The sequence below is a fragment of the Coturnix japonica genome, chromosome 12 (assembly GCF_054131305.1).
Source record: "Coturnix japonica strain WE chromosome 12, WE-NBRP24, whole genome shotgun sequence".
In the NCBI taxonomy this organism is placed as follows: Eukaryota; Metazoa; Chordata; class Aves; order Galliformes; family Phasianidae; genus Coturnix; species Coturnix japonica.
Window position 1 is genome coordinate 19,067,267 of NC_140674.1, and position 19,648 is coordinate 19,086,914.

The following is a 19,648-nucleotide window of genomic DNA, read 5'->3' on the forward strand; positions in this document are numbered from 1 at the left end:
GCGAGAGGCGGCGGGAGGAGGAGGAGGAGGAGGAGGAGAAGGGGAGGCCGCGCCCCTCGGCCCCGGGAGGCGGCGGGGGCTGAGCCGGGGCTGTGGGACGGGGCCGCAGTGTGTGTCCGCAGCGCCATCGCTGCACCATGTTGTGCCTCCATCCCTCACGGCTGCTCCTTCGCTCTGGATAACGATGTGCAGCACCTCGTTACCGGCCTTGCTGAGGACACGGGGAAATGGTTTTAAGTTAAAAGAGGGAAGATTTAGGTTGGATGTTAGGGGGAAGTTCTTCACTAGGAGAGTGGTTAGGGCCTGGAACAGGCTGCACAGGGAGGTTGTGGATGCCCCGTCCTTGGAGGTGTTCAAGGCCAGGTTGGACGGGGCCCTGGGCAACCTGATCTAGTAAAGGTGTATGTTTGGTGGCCCTGCCAGGCAGGGGGTTGGAACTACATGATCCTTGAGGTTCCTTCCAACCCGGGTCATTCTGTGATCTGTGTGATTCTGTGAGGTGCCGCCCATGTGTGGCACTTTGAGATGGAAAAGCAGACGCGGAGCTGTACCGCCCTGCCCGGCCCTGTGCTGCTCTGTGGTGAAAACGAGGTAATTAAAAGCCCGACATCACTTCCAGTATTTGCCCTGTGTCACCAGTGCTTTTTCTGGTACACCATCAGTGCTTCCCGGTGCTGTTGCTGGGCAGAACAGTTACACAAGTTACAAATTAAGCCGTCTGACTGCAGAACCAACTATAAAAAGTACAGTTGGAGAGAGAAAATGACAAACACGCAGCATTGAGGGCTTTATGGTGACAATAAAACAACCTCCTGTTACCTGTGGGCAAAATATGTTTAGTCAAAAGTATGTTTATAAATAAAGGCAGTCAGCTTAACAGTTATTTGATGTGCTTAACTTACAGTGATGTACAAGCACATCTGATGGTGAAGCTTTCTTGCAGGGAGGCTTCCAGCCACTAATCATAGCAGCCTGCCATTGGTGCTGAACCACGGCTTGGCACCCAGAGCACACAGGTGTTACTCATAGGACACCAGCACAGGAAGATGCTGGCTTCCAGAAAGGCAAATTGGGCTTAATCTCCTTTTTATGTTCTTCACAGAGCTTTTAATTCATCTGGAGCTTGAGGAACAGGAGCGGTTCTGAGGACAGCTGGGCATTGAGCTGCATGTTGGCGCAGAACAGTGAGCACAGTGTCCACCTCAAGCAGATCTTTGGAAAGCACCGAGGACAGAAGGTGACACAGGCAATGTATCCTCCAGTATGAGGCACTGAGTTACTGCCGTTTTGAACACACATCCTGTCAAGACTGAATCTTGTGTGGAACAAGTTCCTTTGTAGTCACAAATAGAGCCAGAGAACAAAGGAGAAGCAAGTGGCAAAGTCTCAAGAAAACCAGGCAATGGAAGAGAAGTAACCTGCTTGCATTTAAGGTTAGTGCACCTGTTAACTGTGGGGCAGGCTGGAAAAGGAGCATTTCAGAACCATGCAATGTGTTCACAGCCTCTTGAGCGACAACTGCCATTTCTGTTGGAGCAGGGTTTCAGAATCATGGCCACTTGAATTGCTGTTGTTAAGGATATTGCATACAAGTGGTTTCCTTCTTCAACTGAAGCAAAACCCACAGCGTTTCATTAGCTTCTTTAGTCTCTTCTTTACTCTGTGTGATCTAATATGGCAATAATAATACCAGAAGTGCAAATCTACATGTTGGCAACAGAATTATGTCCCAGATAGTCCTTTGAGTCGCGCTGCCTTCTGCAATGCAGAAATTGAGGTATCACAAAGTCTGACAAAATATCTGTTCTGCAGAACAAACCATTTGCTTGTATGAAATTGATCCATTGGGGCCATTATTAATCCTTCTGGCTTTGAGGGAAGAGACGGGAGAACACAAATCAGTTACTGCAGCTGTTATGTTGACAGGCAAGAAGGCAGGCAGGGGGAAGGTCAAGACAGACAGGAGGGAAGAGCTGCTATAGAGGGAGTCATGAAGGATGAAGGAATTCTCTCACAGTATATCTGGAGCATTTTCATAGAGCACATGTGATAACGTGCTGGAGGTCATTCTGGATTGACATCCTGTCTTATCCATCCAGCTTCAGCATTGGTTATGGATTCAAAGTGTAAAGGATACGTGCCTTGTAATGTACAGCAACATATACTTTCAAGGCAGGTTTAGCTAGCGTCCACCCACAAACACGAGCCATTACTCAGAAGCACGACACAGTGTAGACGTATCCTGACTCACCTCCATCTCAGCAGTTTATAAATGTTGAGTTAGCCATTTAGCTTTTAATTGAACAGAGCAACAAATATTGGTAGGAATTATCTTCAGAGTTTTCTTTCACTAAGATTCTTGTTAAATACTTCCACTCTTGCCAGTTACTCTTCATTATTGTATAACTCGGAATTATTTGACACGTGTAACTTACAAAAAGCCAAAGCTGAAATAAACATGAGCTTCTCCTTGTGCTACTCCTTATGGAATTAGTTACATCCATTTCAAATGCCAGCTTTTGCTTTGTTTCTTGCAATACTATACTTTTATCCCTATGAGTTCATTTCTGCTGGAGAACCAGCTGAGGCTTTTGGGGAAAAAACAGGCTTTGCTTCTACATCTGTATTTTTTGGCAGTGGCAGAAGAGGAGGAGAAGAATGGTAATAGCAATGGAACAGCATTAGGAAAAGCTAAATGTTATTTCATATAACCACAAGTTTCCTATTATGACTACCAGGATTGGAGTTTAAAGTCCTCGTTCTATAAAAATGTGATTCTGGTGTTTACATCTCTCACATTAACAGACTCAGCCAGAAGCGGGTGGTTGCTTTGCAGACTGTCTTTCAATGCAGACTAACAGCCTGCTGGAAGCCCATGAATCACAGGCTGAGCAGCTCTAGCAGAGCTGTTTTAACCCTGTAACTGAAGGTTAATGAGAAGATGAAACTTGGGTCATCTTGATGCTTTCTTTTTTCCCCTTGGTTACAAGGGATTCTTCTGTTTGCTGTTGTGGTTGGTTGGTTTTTATTTCAGTAGTTCACACGTGCAGATATCACATGGGTTCTGAAATATTGCATGAGAAAAACATCGATTCATGTCTTCATTGTGTTACAGGGGAAAAAATATCGTTCTATATAACATTGGGCTAAGAAGAACCTACATATAGGTTCTTTCGTATCATCTAGATAAGACTTAGTACCCGTACCAACAGTGAGATTGTTGGCTCAAGAACACCAGGTAGAGAGTAGCAGAACTAATACCTGCTTGGGCAGATACAGGCTGGGGTGAACTTGGCAATGGGACAAAGGAAAGGAATGCATAAAGGCCAAGAAATAGGGTTAAATTACTATAGCAATATGGCCATTGCAATATATTACAGCATGAAGGGCTTAGTCAAAGCCAGGCATCACAGGAAGGAGGATTGTGGTGAACACCCAGCCTCACTGAGCTGTTATTTCCCTGTGAATAATGAATGGCTTAGGTGAAAATATCGGGTCAGATGGGCTGATTCATGGAGAACTGTGCTTGTTCCGGTGGTTTGGAAAGGGTTGAAGTGAGTTCCTGCTCTGATGGAAGTTAGAGCTCATGCCATCTGTATATGGCAGATAGTCCAGCAAATTTTAAAGCGTGGAAGAAACTGATTCAGCAAAAAAAGTGCTGAGTTTTGTATGTTGTATTAGGAATAGAATGAATAGCTTATGTACAAAGGAGGCCTTAGGGAAGGTTATCACAGTAGTTTTCTATTACAGCTGTGTGATCTGAAAGCTGCAGGGGGCTTTGAATTTTATTCACGTGGCCTGTAAAATGCATTGTATATCCATAGCAGTCCACAGCCTTTCTTTGCTGGCTTATGCAGCGTTTGTGTTACAAAGCTCAGTTATGTACTTTCACATTCCTCATGCAACAAAGGATGGTGCTCTTAAAAGTAAAGATTGCTGCCCACATATGCTCAGATCTGTCCACTTCAATTAGAAATTTAGTCTCTGATGCAGCTTCCTGCTACTGCCTGATGCACAAGAGATGTTGAGTCAAAAGAATTCTGTGTATTATAAAGCATCATATGCTATTATAAGGCATCGTATGCATTCCTCTGTGATTTAAATAGCATTGCAGGAAAAAAACAACCCAAATGTAGCGGGGCACTAGAAAGTCACCAGCTCCCACAGTTGTGCCAGCTCTGTTACATACTGGCTGCACCCTTTTGCAGCTGGAATAAGAATTAAAAGCCCAAAAGCTCACATGGCTGCTGGGAATCAGCAAAGCCTCGAGTGTTTCCTTGTAAATGTAGTCCATGGAAACACATCAGAATCCGACAGCAGGGCTGCGTGTGCTGATTCTGTATCTCCAGTGTTTTGACTTTCTTTTTTCCTCCTTTCAGAAGTGTTTGTCAGAGGGAAACTTTTAGTTAACTTTAACTGTATTCCTTGCATTGGAAATAGAGCAGATTGTGTCCGTTCAGGTAAATCCCTCTCCTTCCAATTTCACTCTGTCATTGTGTACAACCTGGGCCTTGCTGCACTGTGGCTGCTCTGACACACTTCCCCCATTTGGAGTTCTGGGAAGAAGAGCCCATGATGTGCAAAGGATCATATGCTTTTTTAATTGCAGCGCTGTCAGGCTTGTCATGTTTTGATCCGGCTTTCTCTGCTTTTCTAACTATTCATGTCTGAGCCACTTACAAAAACAGCACTCACATTCTTCAGAGCCAGATTTCAGCCTTTCTTCCCTAGCACATAGGATTTCAACTCAAGCTCCTCTGCTGTTCCTTGAGGAAAACAAGTCCTGCTTGCTCACATCCCTGTTCTTGACACCCACCTGCACGCTGTGCCGCCTTTCCCTTGGGGGCGGCCTCTGCGAAGTGCTCATAACCGGGCAGCGACATCGTGTGGCCCAGCGAGCCCCCAGCTGGGACTGGTCCTGCAGCACCAAGGGCTTGCCAGGTAGGACACCATTTGAAAACCAGTACGTGGATTGTGTTTAATTAGATAAGTGAACCTACTGTGAAAGGAAACTTTCTCTTCTGGTGTCAGTAATCCTAGACGTTATATGTTAAAGTAGCATGTAAAAACATTACGACCAGAATACATCTTCATTGCAGTGATAATTGTGCTTTATCCAGGATCTGCAAAAGTAAAACATCTTTAAAATTATCAAATCCAATCTAAAACTCTTGTATCCATCTTCCTACATTTAAAAATCTTGGAATATTGTAGAAAAAGTATTGAAGAGAATGGATCAGCATGAAGGTCAGCACCTCACTTAGGAGAACACCTTAGGGCCTGTCTGCATCTTTGGAGTATTTTATTGTATAGCAGTTCACACTTTTCCTTTGGGCCTAAGTGGAATTCATCAGTGGAACCTCAAAACATAACCCCTACTTACAGTATGTGAAGCACAGAGCCCAGCACTGCTGGAACTGGTGGCGGTGACAGAGTTTTCAGCAAAGCAGAATCATGCTGAACTCTTAGAGCAAGGCTTTGGTGTTTCAAGAAGGGAATATGAGAGGTGTCTGCCACTCAAGGCTCCGAAGTTCGGACTGCACAGTAAGATGAACACCGTAAGCTGCTGTTCCAAACATCTAATTTCATATAATCTACTGCACAAATGTTTGATTTACAGTATCAAAACTAATAAAACATTTTTCCTCGAGCTGAAGCAGAAAAACAGCTGCCCACAGTCTAAAAGACAAGAACATTCCTCCTCGTGTGTTGAGACACAGCAGCACCTCTTGGTTTTTAACAGGTTTTTGTGTGGCCACAGAAACTAAACAAAGGAGGGGGAATCTGAAGTGGTGATGTACAGCAGATCAACACTCAGTTTACAAGACTTAGTTTCCTCAAAACTATTTGTCTGTCCTTCAGAGTCAAGTCTGTGTGCTCTGAGCCTCTGACCGATTTCAGCGGTGTTAATTGTACTGGTACCCTTTTCAGTGAATTGCACTTGAAAGTAATTGCACTAATATGTAGTCCTGTTTTTTAAAGTGCTTTTCAGATACCGCAGCACAACTGGTTTCATTCAGTCTCAATCCCATGCAGAGGTTTCAGGCTGCAGCTACCCTCTCAAACACCTGGTAACTGAAGGCTCCTGTATCATTAGAAACATTTTATGTCTTGGGCCCAGCTCAGCTCTTCTGAAAAGCGATCATCTGGAAGTCAGCCTGTGGTCCATCTGCATCACATGGATGTTCCCTGCTTTCTGAAACAATCTGTTCCACTGTTTTTGAAGTCTCCAGGCCCTGTGAGCAGGGGCTGTCCAGCACATCACCGCTGCTGTTGCAGCGAAGAGGGGAGGTGATGTCAGAGGGCTGCTCTGGGGGTTTGCCTGGAGCAGGTGGCAGGGGCACGGACAGGGGAAGGTTCATCATGTAGAACACGTTGCCCAGACGTCGAGACACCTTGAAAGGCAGAAACAAAATCACAGTGGTTGTTTCATGAGGTGGTTTTACTGTCATTACATGTCAAGGTTGGCAGTTGTGTAGCAATACCAGAGACACAGCCTGGAAGCTGGCTGGTTCCCCGTCACCTCCATGGATGAGTAGGGGGTTAAACAAAGGTAAACAAAATCCACAATGAAAGTAAGAGCAGAACATTTCAAATGTAGAGGGACAGCCTCTCTACAAATCGTATAAGATTCTATTCCCAACCTTTGCTTGGCGTATTTTAAAGGTCAGGTTGGAGCTAAAGCGAGTATGTATCAGAACAGTTCTTAGCAGTGGGGAAGGAAAAAGAGGAACACAAGGGAGTAAATCCATCAAACATCTTTGCTTTGCCAATCTCAGCCTAGTACTGCTGCGTCCTGAATCTGCTCCAAGTATCTCTCAAACTGTCAGCCCTGACGCCCCCACCTCCATTGTCCCCCTGCTGGTTCATGCAGAGATGCAAAAGCAAACCATGCTGGAGGAATCTCTTTTCCCTTGCTATTATAGCAGTGAGCTTATCAGTGAGAAGGAATATGGTTTAGTTTGGAAAAAATCATCTTGATAGCATCTGAGGCTTTCACATCTGCATGACTTGCTAGTTTTGGTACATTTGATATTACCTGAGAGCGGATTTTTAACGCTGGCCCGAGTTTTAATCCCATAGTATCTAGGAGATGTTCCTCTGTTAGCAGTGGGAGGGTTTCTCCATCGATAGCGTGGTCTTTGAATATCTGATAGAAAGAAAATGAGATCAAGGTGTGCTCAAACAGACTTCACCAGTCATTCTTTATGCTTCACCCTGAGGTGTAGACAACAAACAGAGGAAATAATTTCAGTGTTTTGTCTTTACTTGCTCTTGTAACTGTGATGCGATGTCCTTTGTTCAGATATATGGACATCTACACATTTTCCTGTGGCTTATGTACTTGTTTTAAGCAAGTGGGGACTTAGTAATCTTTTGGTGTTACTTCGTGTTGGTTTGGTGTATTTGTTGTTTTTTGTTGGTTGGTTGGTTGTTGCTTTGTAACATGGTAACAACAAGCAAACCTCTGTATTTGTTGTATTTATTTGTTGATCTTAAATCTAGATGATCCTAAAGACCTTAAAAGGTGACTGTTTGTCATCACCTGGGCATAATCAGAGCAGCCTGGGAGGCTAATGATAAAGTTGTACACATCATCCACTGTCCACTTGCGGATGTCTTCAATGGTGGAAATGTCTTCTCCGTTCAGGATCAGGCCATGAGCTGCTTTAAGGAGGAAACACAGATGTTATTTTGGTAGAATTCTGCTGGCAAACCAAGAGGAAAAGATTGTTGATGTAAGATTACATACACTTATCCAGAACCTCATACGTTAACAGCGCCGTGTAGTCACTAAGCCTCAAGATTTAGAAGTCAAGAGCCTCAAGGATTTAGAAATTATAGTTATTGTACAGTGACCTTATGAATGTGTCTTATATAGAGCTACAACAGAACTCTGAGGAACCCCAAAGTGCTGCCAACTTCACTGTGCCATTGCATTGCCCTGCAAAAATCAACCTGAAACTTCCATTGTGCCCACAAGCCGCATTATCTGCAGGTAGGGAAAGCCACTTTTTACCATGCTGACATGGATTTACCAAGTCTTTTTGCAGCATACGAATTCTATGTTCGATTGCCTTGACTCTGCTGTACCCAAATTTGCTTTAAAAAAGTGTAAGAAATAAGAGAGCATTTCAGTAGAGATAATGACTATTGACGTGCCCTTTTAACTGTCATCTGGAGACCTGACAAACCTGGAGGGAGCAGTGGGTTGCTGGGAACTGGAAATCCATATGGTAGTGCTGAGAATGGGATGGCAGACGGGTACATGTACTTGTCATCAAAAGCAGCACAGGAGCTATTGGACTCCTTCTCACTCGTGTTGTTGCAGCTGTTGGGCTCAGCAGATATTTCATGATTAGCACAGTTTTTTCTCAAGTCTTGCTCTAACTCTTTGCAGTTCTTGACAACTGCTGGTGGCTCCACCTGGTTTTTGCTTTGTTCGTGTTTGTTTGGCGTCTCCACCTCTGCCTCTTTCTTATCTTCTTTCTCATCATCTCCCGCAGTGGAAGCGAGGTCCATACTTTTGTCTTCAGTCTGGCTCTTGGTGCCGTTGGCCCCGCAGTCTGCAGCTTTGTGGTTTGCAGCTCTCCTCCCTGGTCGGCGGCCCCTCTCCCTTTGCAGGGTGCTGACGGGGGGGTACGGGCTGGTGGCCATCAGCATGGTGTTGCCATGGATTTCATCCAGGGTGGTACGATGAACGTATAAGTCACTGGGAAGGTGTCCTTCAGGCAGCCTGTGCCTGCCGCGGAAAGCAATGGGACTGGCCGGCATCCCGTGGTAAAGGAAAGGTGCTTCCAGGCTCAGCAGTCCTTTCCGATGAGCTTTCTCCATTTCTTTTTGCTGAAAGATAGCACTCATCTCCATCTCCATTCTAAGAGACAGACAGAGCACAAGCAGTCAGGGCACTTCCTCAATCACCTCCTTTTTTTTCATGTCAGATTAAAACCAAGATATAATTGAAGAGATTAAAGAGTACCGCTTTTCATCCCTTTACCCTGTATTGCTATTTGTGAGATGTCATAAACGCTGCAGATAAAATGGTGAGCCTGCCTATATTTAATGTGTTGCCAAGTGCATACAGTAAATTAAAAGGAAGATAAGATATATTTTTCATGTGATACCTCCGTATAGTATTTCAGACAAGAAAAAGAGAAGTGTTTTTGTGTATTGGCAATCCAGGCATTATTGCAGGGGTTACATTCTCTTCAGATTTGGAAAAGTGTCCAGGTCAACCTGGACCATGAGTTCAACCAAGCCCATACAGGGGAGCTAAGATAGCCTTCTAAACACTGCAATAAGAGGACCAGGATAGAGAGACTGGGGGACTTGTCCTTAGTGTAGAATGGTCAAGAGAACCTCTTGGGCAGCAGGTGACTGTTGTATGGAGGAATTGGGTTGCTCCTTTTTGGATCTGGAGTTCAAGGGCTGGGTCTGAAACCTGCAGTGTGTTTGTTTCTTTAACCAGGCTGAGAGATTGGTTTCTTTTTTTTTTGTATCGTTTTATTGCTAAAAGAAAATAGGGGCAAGCAGAAATTTCAATAGCTTCAGAGATAGGAGGGCCCTCAGCTTTGCTGGGTGATGTGAAAAAGGATCTCAGTCACTCTCAATGAACCCCAACAAAGTCTGTGAGTTTCTCACTTCTATCTGCTGCCCTAATCCCAGCTGCATCTCTCAGCAAATCTTGCAGGCAATACCTGGCGATATTTTGCTTCTGAACCAGTTCCTGTCTTCTGGCCACAGCCTCCATGGATTCTGGTTGGAGAAAGCCATATCCTTAAAGGAAGGGGAAAAAACCTTTAGTCTTTTTCCTCAAGAAAATGCACAAACCTCAAAGACATACAGAAGCACTTTAAAAGGCTTTTCAAGACTCAAACTGCGTGCTTTGCCAGGAAGTCAAAATGACTTCCAGTTAAATTAAATGCTGCTTGTGTTCATTGCTTCCGTGGGGATATGCAGGAGAAGCATGAAGCCTGGCATCAGGTGTGTACATAGGTGCACCTTCCATTGTGTGTGAAGGAAAGGGACAGCAGGGCTGTGTTGTAGACACTACTGCTAAAGCTACATGGGTGCTGCAGGCAATGCTTCACTACCTGGGCCTGGGTAGATGCGGTTGGACAGCAGGTTGGGCATGCTGCTGTGCTGTGGGACCGTGGGCCCGAGGTGGGATGTGATATGAATTTGTCTCGGGTCGGCTGTGGCCGTCATGTCAGTTGAAGGTAACAAATCTCTGAAAGAGAAAACATGCATTCAGACACAGCAAGGACATTCTTTAGTTAATAATAATCTAAGATTGGTATGTACTCAAGGGCGGCACATGACTGTTTGTTCTGTATCTGCAGTATTGCTATAGAGAAACGTTGCAGAATACCTGTCTACCAGCCGAGGCTCAAACTGGGAGGGGATCGCCTGCATTCTCTGCTGGGCTGTGCCCATCAGCTGAGGGTTCACTGCCATCAGCTGGTTCCTCATGAGCATCTCTTGTCGCTGCCGCAGTTCTGACACAAAACACACACAGCCACGTTGACCACTTCGTTTAAGTAATGCAGTTTTATACAATCAGTCACAAAAATAAAAAGAATGTGCACTGTCAAGTGTATAAGAAGACAACTTACAATGAGCAATAATTCACGTATCACTTCCTGCTTACCCCCTGCTGCCATGCCGCTCGCTAGACGGTACAGGTGCTTTTCATCCAGTGCTCCCTGTTCCCCCAGGATGGACATTTTTCTCATGTGCTCTCGTGGAGTCATGATTCAAGGAGATGGCAGCAACTTTCCAAGGTAAGGAACTGGATTGGCAGGTCCAAAAAAAGGAAGGAGACATTCAACAATGTAAGCAACGCGCAAGTTATACCAGTTATTGATCAGATAAGCAAGTAGTGTTTCTGGCAGTCACAGCCGTGCCCTTCAGTGCTTGGGGACTGTACAGGTTATCAGAAAGAAGCTGAAAACAGTGATAAAAAGAATCGGATTTATGGGTAAATGAAGTCAAATGAACAGTAGAAATCTAGGCAGAAAACTATGTACTACAAATGCATTGTTGAACAGCTGTGCCTCATTGAGGTGGATTGCATCAGCATTTCTGAGTCCGCCCAAACAAGCAGGTGGTTAGATTACAAGTGATCCTGATAGCAGGGGAATGAGTAATCACAAAGCACCCTGCTCAGGATCTGGGGGCAATGATCTACACAGGATTATCAATGCAAATGCCAGCCTTCTCCAGGAACTCTGTTAGCTATCGTTTGCTTGTTTCATTGTTCCTCACATTTATGCTAAGCTTGCTGTCTTTGCAGGCTGGAAGGTTTTTATACTCTGTTGTGCCTGCTCTTGCTCTTACTGAGTCAATACCTGTGGTCCACAGAGCTGCTATGACGAAATCGTGCTGTGGGATTAGTTTTGTTTCAGTGACCCTCACAAAGACAGCAGTGCTATACAGCCACCACTGAGACCAAACAGGGTGTGAGATGTTGGCATGGTTAGGAGTGAGCACAAGACTGGTCCAGCCACCACAGGCATTACCTTTAAACCAGTGAGCATGCGTGGCATGGTCAATATCCTTGTTCTCAGCCTTAACTTAAAAGCCTTTAAGTTTTCTACACAGGGTAAGCACGTTGGTTATTTCAACCATACTGACTGTGAATTGAGGTTCTACTTGGACCAAACCTCATGAGTCCCCTATGTTTGTAAATGTGGTAAGTGCAGGATTCTGTGTTGGCCAAGATTGTGATCTTTTTGGAAGCAGATAACTGTATGCAAGCCAAGAAGGGGACCACAATAACCTTTGTTTTGGACACAGCTGTCTGAACGTGTTTCCATTTGATTTTTCTTTTTTTTTAGGATACTTTAGACTTAAAGCGGTTTAGGATGCTGGGTGCCTCATGAAGAGCATTTGAGCTGCCAAAGTGCTTCTGAGCTGCTAAAGCATTTTAAAGCTCAGTACTAAAGCGATTTAGTGCTGAACTAAACTTTACAACAGCTCGAAAAATAGGTGGCAACTGCAAAGATGGTATTTACCATAGTGTATCAATCCATGAGTCACTGAGGTGGTTTCTGCTCACCGGTGAGGGCTCTGTGCTCAGGAAAACAAAGCTGCAGTTATAAACTTCATCCTGATCCCTATACAGTTGACTGCAGAGTAGGAAGGAGCAAAGCAACCAGCAAAGTTGTCATGGAAAGAAACAGGAGGTTTTTATCTCACTGTTTTATGAAATCAAGAAAGGAAAAGAAAGTCAGTGTTAGCACTGATAGGGTTTCACCTGTCAGATGACTGATAAGCTGTACCACTTGTTCTATTTAGGAACTGCTAGCATGATTCAGCCCTCTGTTCTGTTAACAGCTGGGGACACGTTTTGCTCTAGGGAAACTGTCCCAGTTTGGGGAAGAACAGACAAGTTTTATCAGACAATCTTTATCAGACCTTCCTAGAGCTTCTACGTATCTGCTGTAGTAAAAACCCCTCCTTTCTCCCCACAAAATCACACTTGTGACTAAAATTGTCTGGTGCGACTCTGAAGGTGGAAAACCTGCTGGGAAAGGATCTATCTATTTTGACCCCAAACCACTGCCTCCATGTGGGATCAAATACACCCTCCTGTTTTGACATCTGTCAACAACTCGGTGGTGGTAGCTGGTTAGAAACCACTACCATCAGCATCCTGGTGGTGTTTTCTGTATAGCCTCATACAAATATTGGTTTTGTGTGGTATATTGCCTGCTGACAGCCTCTCTCATAGTCTCCTTTCAGAGCTGAAGTGGGACTACCTGAGACTTCTCTCAAAATCTTTCTTTTAAAAATTGAGATTTTTCTTTCCCATGTTATAATTCCCACTAAAAGTCGTATTTCCATACCCAGCATATACAGCAGCATCCATAATGCAGTTGATCCGTATGTTCTGGTACCTTGTTAGCCATTACGGATAATTATCTTGTCGGAATGTTGGTGTGATGCACATCTTACGTAAATGACACACTTTGTCTGTATGTGTTATCTGTATTAAATTACTTACCTCCCTGATTTTCCTGTTCAGGGAAGCATTGAGCTGATCAGGTAGGATGCTTACCTGGCTTAACATCCTAACGTTAAGACTCCTGTGTGACCTTGTGTCAGGAGGAGATGCTGCATGTTACTAGTTTATGTTACATGGTTTGGAAGAACACCTTTTTGAGTTACCCAGCTGGGGCTCTGACTGACAGGTCAAAACCAAGGTATTTAATTGAGGCTATTTTCATAGTGACTAGCATATTAGAAACTGACTTCAGCAAGAAAAGGCTCTCTCTGGGAGAAGAGGGGGACAAAAAGATCAGATGCAGGGAAAGTATGCTTCTGATACATATATTAGCTGGGATTTAAGAGTAGCTCAGAATCCTACAGCCGAGTTCATATAAAATCATACACACCAGCTGTCCGGTGTTACATTCATATATGGCTCTTTTCTGATCCTATTGCACAAATCCTGGCTGTACAGCACATTACAGGGATGAAGACAAGTTAATCTCTACCTTTAGAGTCTTACCCTTAGCAAACCCTTCTTGACAGCAGGCAGAACCACTCACCCAGTACTAATTCTGTCTCAGTTTATTAGACAAGACATGGCAAGACACGAACTTCATGAACCAGAAGTGTTTGGAATTCTGTGTGCAGATTCAAAATGTCTGTAGCAGTTCTGTGTGTCTATATTATGGTAACATCTTATGTATAGTGTAGGTTTGTTGGAAGACTCATTTTTAAGTTACATGCTCTAAGATTTTGTTAACCAATAGTGGCTTTATCTAGATCAAACACACATAATTAGCATTTTGAAGAACAATTTTTGGTGTACCTTTGCAATGAATGGATCTTCAGACTCTTAGGGAGAAGCTGAGTATTGCTTCAAATACTCAAGTAAATGTATGCCAGAGAAATCAGTTAAACACATAACATAAACAAGTAGGCAAGCTTATAGGTGAAATAGGTAAAGCAACTCATGCATGGTCTCAATTCTATTCCCATTGACTCCCTTCTTTGAAAAAGCTGTCCTGATTGCTTGAGAAATCAGACGTAGTTTGAAAAAAAATAAACAATTTCAATATTATTAATATTCTAATGTTATTAACTGTTGTATCAACAGTTCCTGTTCTTACACTCTGCTAGGAGCCCGAAAGTTAGAGATTGCAGTCTACAATCAGTAGAACAAGTGACTTCTGGAAATGAAGAACACGATGATACCAACATTATGTCCTTCAGGACCATGAAATATGTCTTCTTAACTGGGGTAAGGTACTGGAGAGCCTGTAGGGCTAAATTCTAATCCTGGGTACGTGGGCACAGACTGTCCAGAGACTGAGATTAGAGAGTAATCCTAAAACTGGATTGAGAAACATACATTCCTTAGAGAAAGGAAAATAACTATATTTATACCTGGTGTTATCTGGTGAGTTTACTTGCATGCCTTTACTGAGATGAAGGTGTGGATGGTTCACCATTTTTGATCTAGCTAATAGTTAAGATTGCAACAAGTCAGAGTTCTTTTAAACATGCTGCTTTGGGGTGTGGATCAAGGCCTAGTATTAGTAAATGCAGTCCTTCCGGAGCTGAGTTTGGTTGACATTTTGTTCTAGGATTGGGGTGAAAGTAGACCCGTTCCTTTCTGCTACCAGGGCAGCTATCAGCTTCATGCTCTGACTGCGCCCAAAAGTGGGGTTGTGTGATGCTGAGCAGAAACACGCAGCAGGAGCCCCGTGTAGGTGATGCGTGGGGGTGGTGGTGGGAAAAGAAGCCTTCCTCCCCTTTGGGGCAGCACTGGGGCCATGTGGGTACAGGACAGGGAGCTCTGAGGTGGGGCTCTGCGGAGCTGGAACCCAGGGCCACATCCTGCAGCACAGCCCTAATGGGGTACATCTGTGGTTGTGGCACAAATAAAAAAAATAAATCCATTTTTTATTAGTAATTTTGGAAATAAAAATCTTGGGATGGAGAACTCTCTGGTGATCAGAGAGCAAGGGGAGTATTTTCAAATGAAATGAATGTTTAGTGGGATTTTTGTCTTACTTTGAACTGAGTTGAAATAGTGGTACAAACAACAGCATTGCCAGTGCTGAGCGAAACCAGGCAGCAGAAAAGTGAGTGAGTTTTAGGATGGCTCTTTAAAACTATTTTTACTTAACAACTCTGATTTCACTGACTAAGAGTTGGACTCTCAAAGACCTGTCCTGAGTCCTCTGGACCTGTTTTCTGTTCAATTAGAGTATGATATTGCACCAGTGTCCTACAGACATCCCAACATCTCTGAATAAAGGGAGAAAATTGTATTAGACCACTGAAGTAAAACAAGATGGTGCTTTTAAAATTAGTATTATTAATCTTTTCAGGCTAGTATTCTTCATTACAGAACAAAAGATGGTGAACTGGTGTTATAAATACTTGCAGATTATGCAAGTCGGATATAGGGCACTAAAATCACATTTTCCACATTCATATAGAAAGTCATAAGCTTTAACACCAACTTATTCCCCTTACAAGAACAGTCTGACATTGCAGAGCTGATCACGTAAACAAACTCAGAAGTCGGTGTCTCCAACAGACAGAATGTGTTCAGTTCCACAGCTTGCAGGACCAGACTAAGGCAAAGTTACCTGAGTCAGGATTGTCTCTATTGCTCTTTCCTCATCCCTGTGGCATGCGAGAGGTAGGAAATCCACATATTCTATAATTGAGGAGCTTGAAATTTTAGCTGGAAGGCAATATAATAGCGCCCAAACTTTCCTCAGCCTGCAGTTAATTCCACCCACACATTCGGATGATAACAAGATGTAAGGAACTCATATAATGGGATGATGCTATTTTTACAAAATATGTCACTCAGTATATTGGTGTTCTACAAAACTCTTAGCACAGGTTTGCTACAATAGCTGTGCACATGAGCAAAATGTAAATGAAGCAAAGCTGAGGTAGATATATCAGACTAAACCAGCCATCTGCATCCGCGTGATGATAACATCGACTAACTCAAACTACACACTGATTTAGGCAGTTCACCACTCTAGCAAGTACCGAAACACTGAGGTTTTAAGTACACATTAGCACAAAGAATCAGCTGTACAGAATAACAGCCAGATAGCTTCTAAGAATATTTTAAGACAGCTAGAAAAGGCAGCAAAGCATTGGTTTATGTACATGGAATAACTCAATCTATGTCCAGTTTTCTTAAAAACTACTGAGCACACATTGACGAGCCCCAAAGTAAAAGCTTCCTTTTCTGAAATAGATCTTTAAATGTTTCCAGAATTATCAAGTTTATGCTATAAGGCAAATACAATTTCCACCTGAATATGCGTCTATTTACCTGCGTATAACAGATTGCTGAGGAACTGGTACATACTTCATCACAGGCTTTACTTTTTCTGTATCACTCCTGACTACTCCAAACTTTGCTCTTTACATGGCAGTGCTGCTCTTCAAGAAAACAGCCTGCTTCGGTCTGCAGCTTCCCTCCTGAGATAAGTCTTTCCTTCCAAAACCCGAAAATCATACACTTCCTGGTACTGCTTAGTAGGATGTTGTATAGCTATTCATATTACAGACTAGCACTGTTTATTTCTATTTCATGTATACTTACATCTATTGTGAAGGCCTTAGTTTTGAGGAGGATGCAGTCACCGTGAACATCCAAAAGTCTGTGCCTTCACTATAGGTCTTCGTTTCAAGCTGCCTCAGTAATGTGATTGGCAGCTTTTAAACCACATCAAGATTAACATGTCAAAAAACTGCCTTAACTAACGCTGACTTCACTTTAAATACAAATTGAATTTATCTTGATTAGCCCTCATCCCTGCTTCTAAGCCCTACCCACTCTGACATCACAAGCCCTTCTCCAATACCATCCTCTAAACAGGCTGCAAAAACGTAATTACAAGAAGAGCGGCACGCTGATCTGATAAACCTATTTCACATTTAACCTGCTAAGCTGTTGTTAGCTTGTAAGATGCTTGTTGCATTCACTTAAAATCTTCCTGTTCCAGAAAGAAATACGCGAGAAGGTTAAGAAGTGCCTGGCTCTTTGCATTGTTGCCTGTTTGCACAGGTTTCTAGGAACAGCATACTTGTGTGAGTTGGCAAGCAGTCACCCCACAACTGTGTTATCCCAGAGCTGTGTATCTGCTTGGACGGGGGAGAACTAGAAGGTGGAAATCCTGTTAAGCACATTGTGAGGCTAACACAAGGATCAGATGGTTATACTGCTCAAGCCGGCAGTTTACTCTTTAATTCTCACCATCAGTGAGTTAACTCTCAGAATGAATGCCCAGTGTATCACAAAGTTTAAAATGGCAGGGAGGGGTCATTTTCTTCTAATATCCATGTCGGCTCATGGGACATGAGAGTTGATGTTTGTTTTCCCCTTGCTCACCCACCTGAAGTTCATCAGGTGCTCACTGCACCAACAATTGCCCCATGTCCTTTCCCAAATACCATCACAGCACCTACTCCTGGGGAAGTGTCTAACAGCAATTCCACTTGCCAGCAGACAGGGTATCTGAGTAGCACACTAGCTCCCAAGATGATTCTCAGCTTGTGTTCAATCCACTCAGTCTGTGGCTGCCTACAGAAGCTTGTCACTGCAAATGTGATGAGCCAAAGCAGCCTTGAAGAAAGCTCCTCTGCTGGGATGTTTCGGGATTGTCTGAGCGAGGCTGAGGCAAATGCTTAGTAAGATGTGTGGTTGCCCAAGTACATTAAGAGCAAAGTGTTGTGTCAGCATACATTCTTCATCAGATGTTCCAGCCTGTCTGTATCATATTTCAGGAAAACTGAGAAAAGTTTAGCACTAGGAAAAAATACTTCTTGAGGTAGAAACAAAACCAGCATTGCAATACATAGACATATATGTATTTGTTTCTATTTTATTTAATGAGGGAAGATTGGAAAGGGAGAATGCCGCTTCACGAGATCCCTGGTGTACAGTCTTTGTTTTCTGGCATGGAAGCAGGGCTGCTGTGTGCTGTAGTGATGTGTGCCAACAACATGATGTGCTTTGACAGTCCCCCTCTGGAAAGATCTAATTGTATAGGTAGATAGCATATACTAATGTGAAAGATAAGCTGCAGTTACACCTTCTCCTGTGCACACCCAGATTTATTGCCAGGGTTGTCTCTGTGTTCAACACAGCATCACTTCATTGTAGAACATTAGGAGTTGGAAGAGCACAACCAAAACCCAGCGGTGTGTATTCAGGTTCAATCTCCACAGAATGAAATGGGGTTTTCCTGAACTGTCCAGACCCATTGTACCAGATGGTACCGTATGGAAGTAACACTGATCCTTTGACTCTGTTGATTTCTAATTAGGTTTCTAGTAATTAATATATTTCGCAGGCCTTGCATGAACTCTGCAGATTACCCATTCATGTGAATGATTAACTGAAAGGAGATTAATCCTGGCATAAGTTCAACCAGAAATAATTTTCCAGCCCTGAAAATCTTCTGACAGACCAGTAGATTTTAACAGGGAACAAGACATTGATATTTGTATAGTTCCATTTCACAAAGAGGAACTTGACAGAAGTGTTAAAAATACAAGCATGGTGGATACGAAACATTTGGTCACTGTTCTCAGACACGGGGTTTGGATTTTGGGTGGTGCTGTGTGGAGCTGAGAGTTGGACTTCGTGATCCTTGTGGGTCCCTTAGACATCCTTAGCAGATAAATATTCAAAGTCATTATATTCTGTATAAATGCTGGGCCAAGTGCCTCTCTGATATATCTGCAGTTATTGACTATAGCGAGCGTGCTGTATTATTTCATGCAGGGTGCTGATTTTATTTAATGGATAATAAGGACTATCAAAAACAGAGTTGCTACTTTGCTTGGGTTTCATTGAAAGATGCACTCCTAAAAGGAGAGGAAATCCCCAAAATGATACTCGGTGATTAAGTACATAGAATATAGGATTTCAGTGTTTGCAAATCCTTTTTTTCAAATGAACTTGTGGCACTAATCCTCTAATGGCATTATTTCTTTGGAATATATGCCGGATTAAGGAGTCACAATGAGGCAAAGTACAAAAATCCACATTAATCTCTCTCCAGTGGATGCTGTGTGGGATGCAACTTTAACTGTGTTTTTCCAGACCTGGTCTGTGCCTGTCCTTGCCCCAGGTCTACACAGAGGGAGGAACAGATATAAACAAATGTGACACTGAGCGCTCGGCAGATGGTCACAAGCCATTTAACTGGATGGAAAGGCGTGGGCATTTATTATTTTTAAACTGCAAAAGCTAAGCCTGCCCTATGCTGTCTGTAGTGAACTGCAGGAAGTAGCTGTATGCATCTATGAAGCAGGAGCAGGGCAGCGTTCAGCAGTGAGCAAGGAGAGAACATCACTGCCCTGCCTGCCAGCTAATGAGGGCCTGCTCACCTTTCTGTACTGCACGTGCAGGGCACAGCCTGGGCTACTGCAAAGTAATGTCCATGCGTTCAGCCCTTGCTCTGGTCATCCTGCTTTGCTTTAGGATAATCTTGCTGTCCCCTCATCCTGCATAGCTTGCTTTCTAGGAAGAGGAAATTAGGTCGCTGTGAAAATACAGTTCCCTTCTCACCAGATTACAGGGATGCTGTCATGGTGCCATGAGGTATTTTTACTCTCATTCAATGGCCTAAAGTGCTGTTAGAAT

General features: G+C 43.4%; 2 protein-coding genes across 4 annotated transcripts in view; one reads left to right on the top strand and one right to left on the bottom strand.

Moving 5' to 3' along the window:
• The first annotated feature begins 41 nt into the window (after nucleotides 1–41).
• LRRC31 (leucine rich repeat containing 31) overlaps nucleotides 42–19,648 on the top strand; it is a 30,162-nt gene continuing 10,555 nt past the window's right edge. Inside the window, exons 1-3 of one of the 2 annotated variants that reach the window (XM_015871986.3) lie at nucleotides 54–591; nucleotides 1,103–1,433; nucleotides 14,111–14,254. The gene's annotated coding sequence lies outside the window, so the exon portion shown is untranslated. Of the gene's footprint in view, nucleotides 592–1,102; nucleotides 1,434–14,110; nucleotides 14,255–19,648 lie in introns of both variants that reach the window. The other variant, XM_032446621.2, reaches the window with a different exon arrangement.
• Nucleotides 5,988–16,734, bottom strand: SAMD7 (sterile alpha motif domain containing 7). 2 transcript variants are annotated; one of them, XM_015871989.3, is made up of 9 exons: nucleotides 16,598–16,734; nucleotides 10,652–10,792; nucleotides 10,373–10,499; nucleotides 10,095–10,231; nucleotides 9,699–9,777; nucleotides 8,196–8,875; nucleotides 7,547–7,665; nucleotides 7,040–7,150; nucleotides 5,988–6,395 (listed from the first exon to the last, which is right to left on the bottom strand). In XM_015871989.3, exons 2-9 carry the CDS (start codon nucleotides 10,752–10,754, stop codon nucleotides 6,123–6,125), a joined length of 1,629 nt encoding a protein of 542 aa, XP_015727475.2. In that variant the 5' UTR covers nucleotides 10,755–10,792; nucleotides 16,598–16,734; the 3' UTR covers nucleotides 5,988–6,122. The 2 variants fall into 2 exon arrangements, with proteins under 2 accessions (XP_015727475.2, XP_015727474.2); XM_015871988.3 differs by having other exon boundaries at nucleotides 7,547–7,668.

Bases quoted from the DNA above. Each gene is read 5' to 3' on its own strand.
- SAMD7 (XM_015871988.3), bottom strand. From the start codon at position 10,754: ATGACTCCACGAGAGCACATGAGAAAAATGTCCATCCTGGGGGAACAG. The intron at 10,500-10,651 runs GTAAGCAGGAAG...GTTTTGTGTCAG, and splicing joins GAGCGGCATGGCAGCAGGGG to AACTGCGGCAGCGACAAGAG. The intron at 10,232-10,372 runs GTATTCTGCAAC...TTTCTCTTTCAG, and splicing joins GAGCCTCGGCTGGTAGACAG to AGATTTGTTACCTTCAACTG.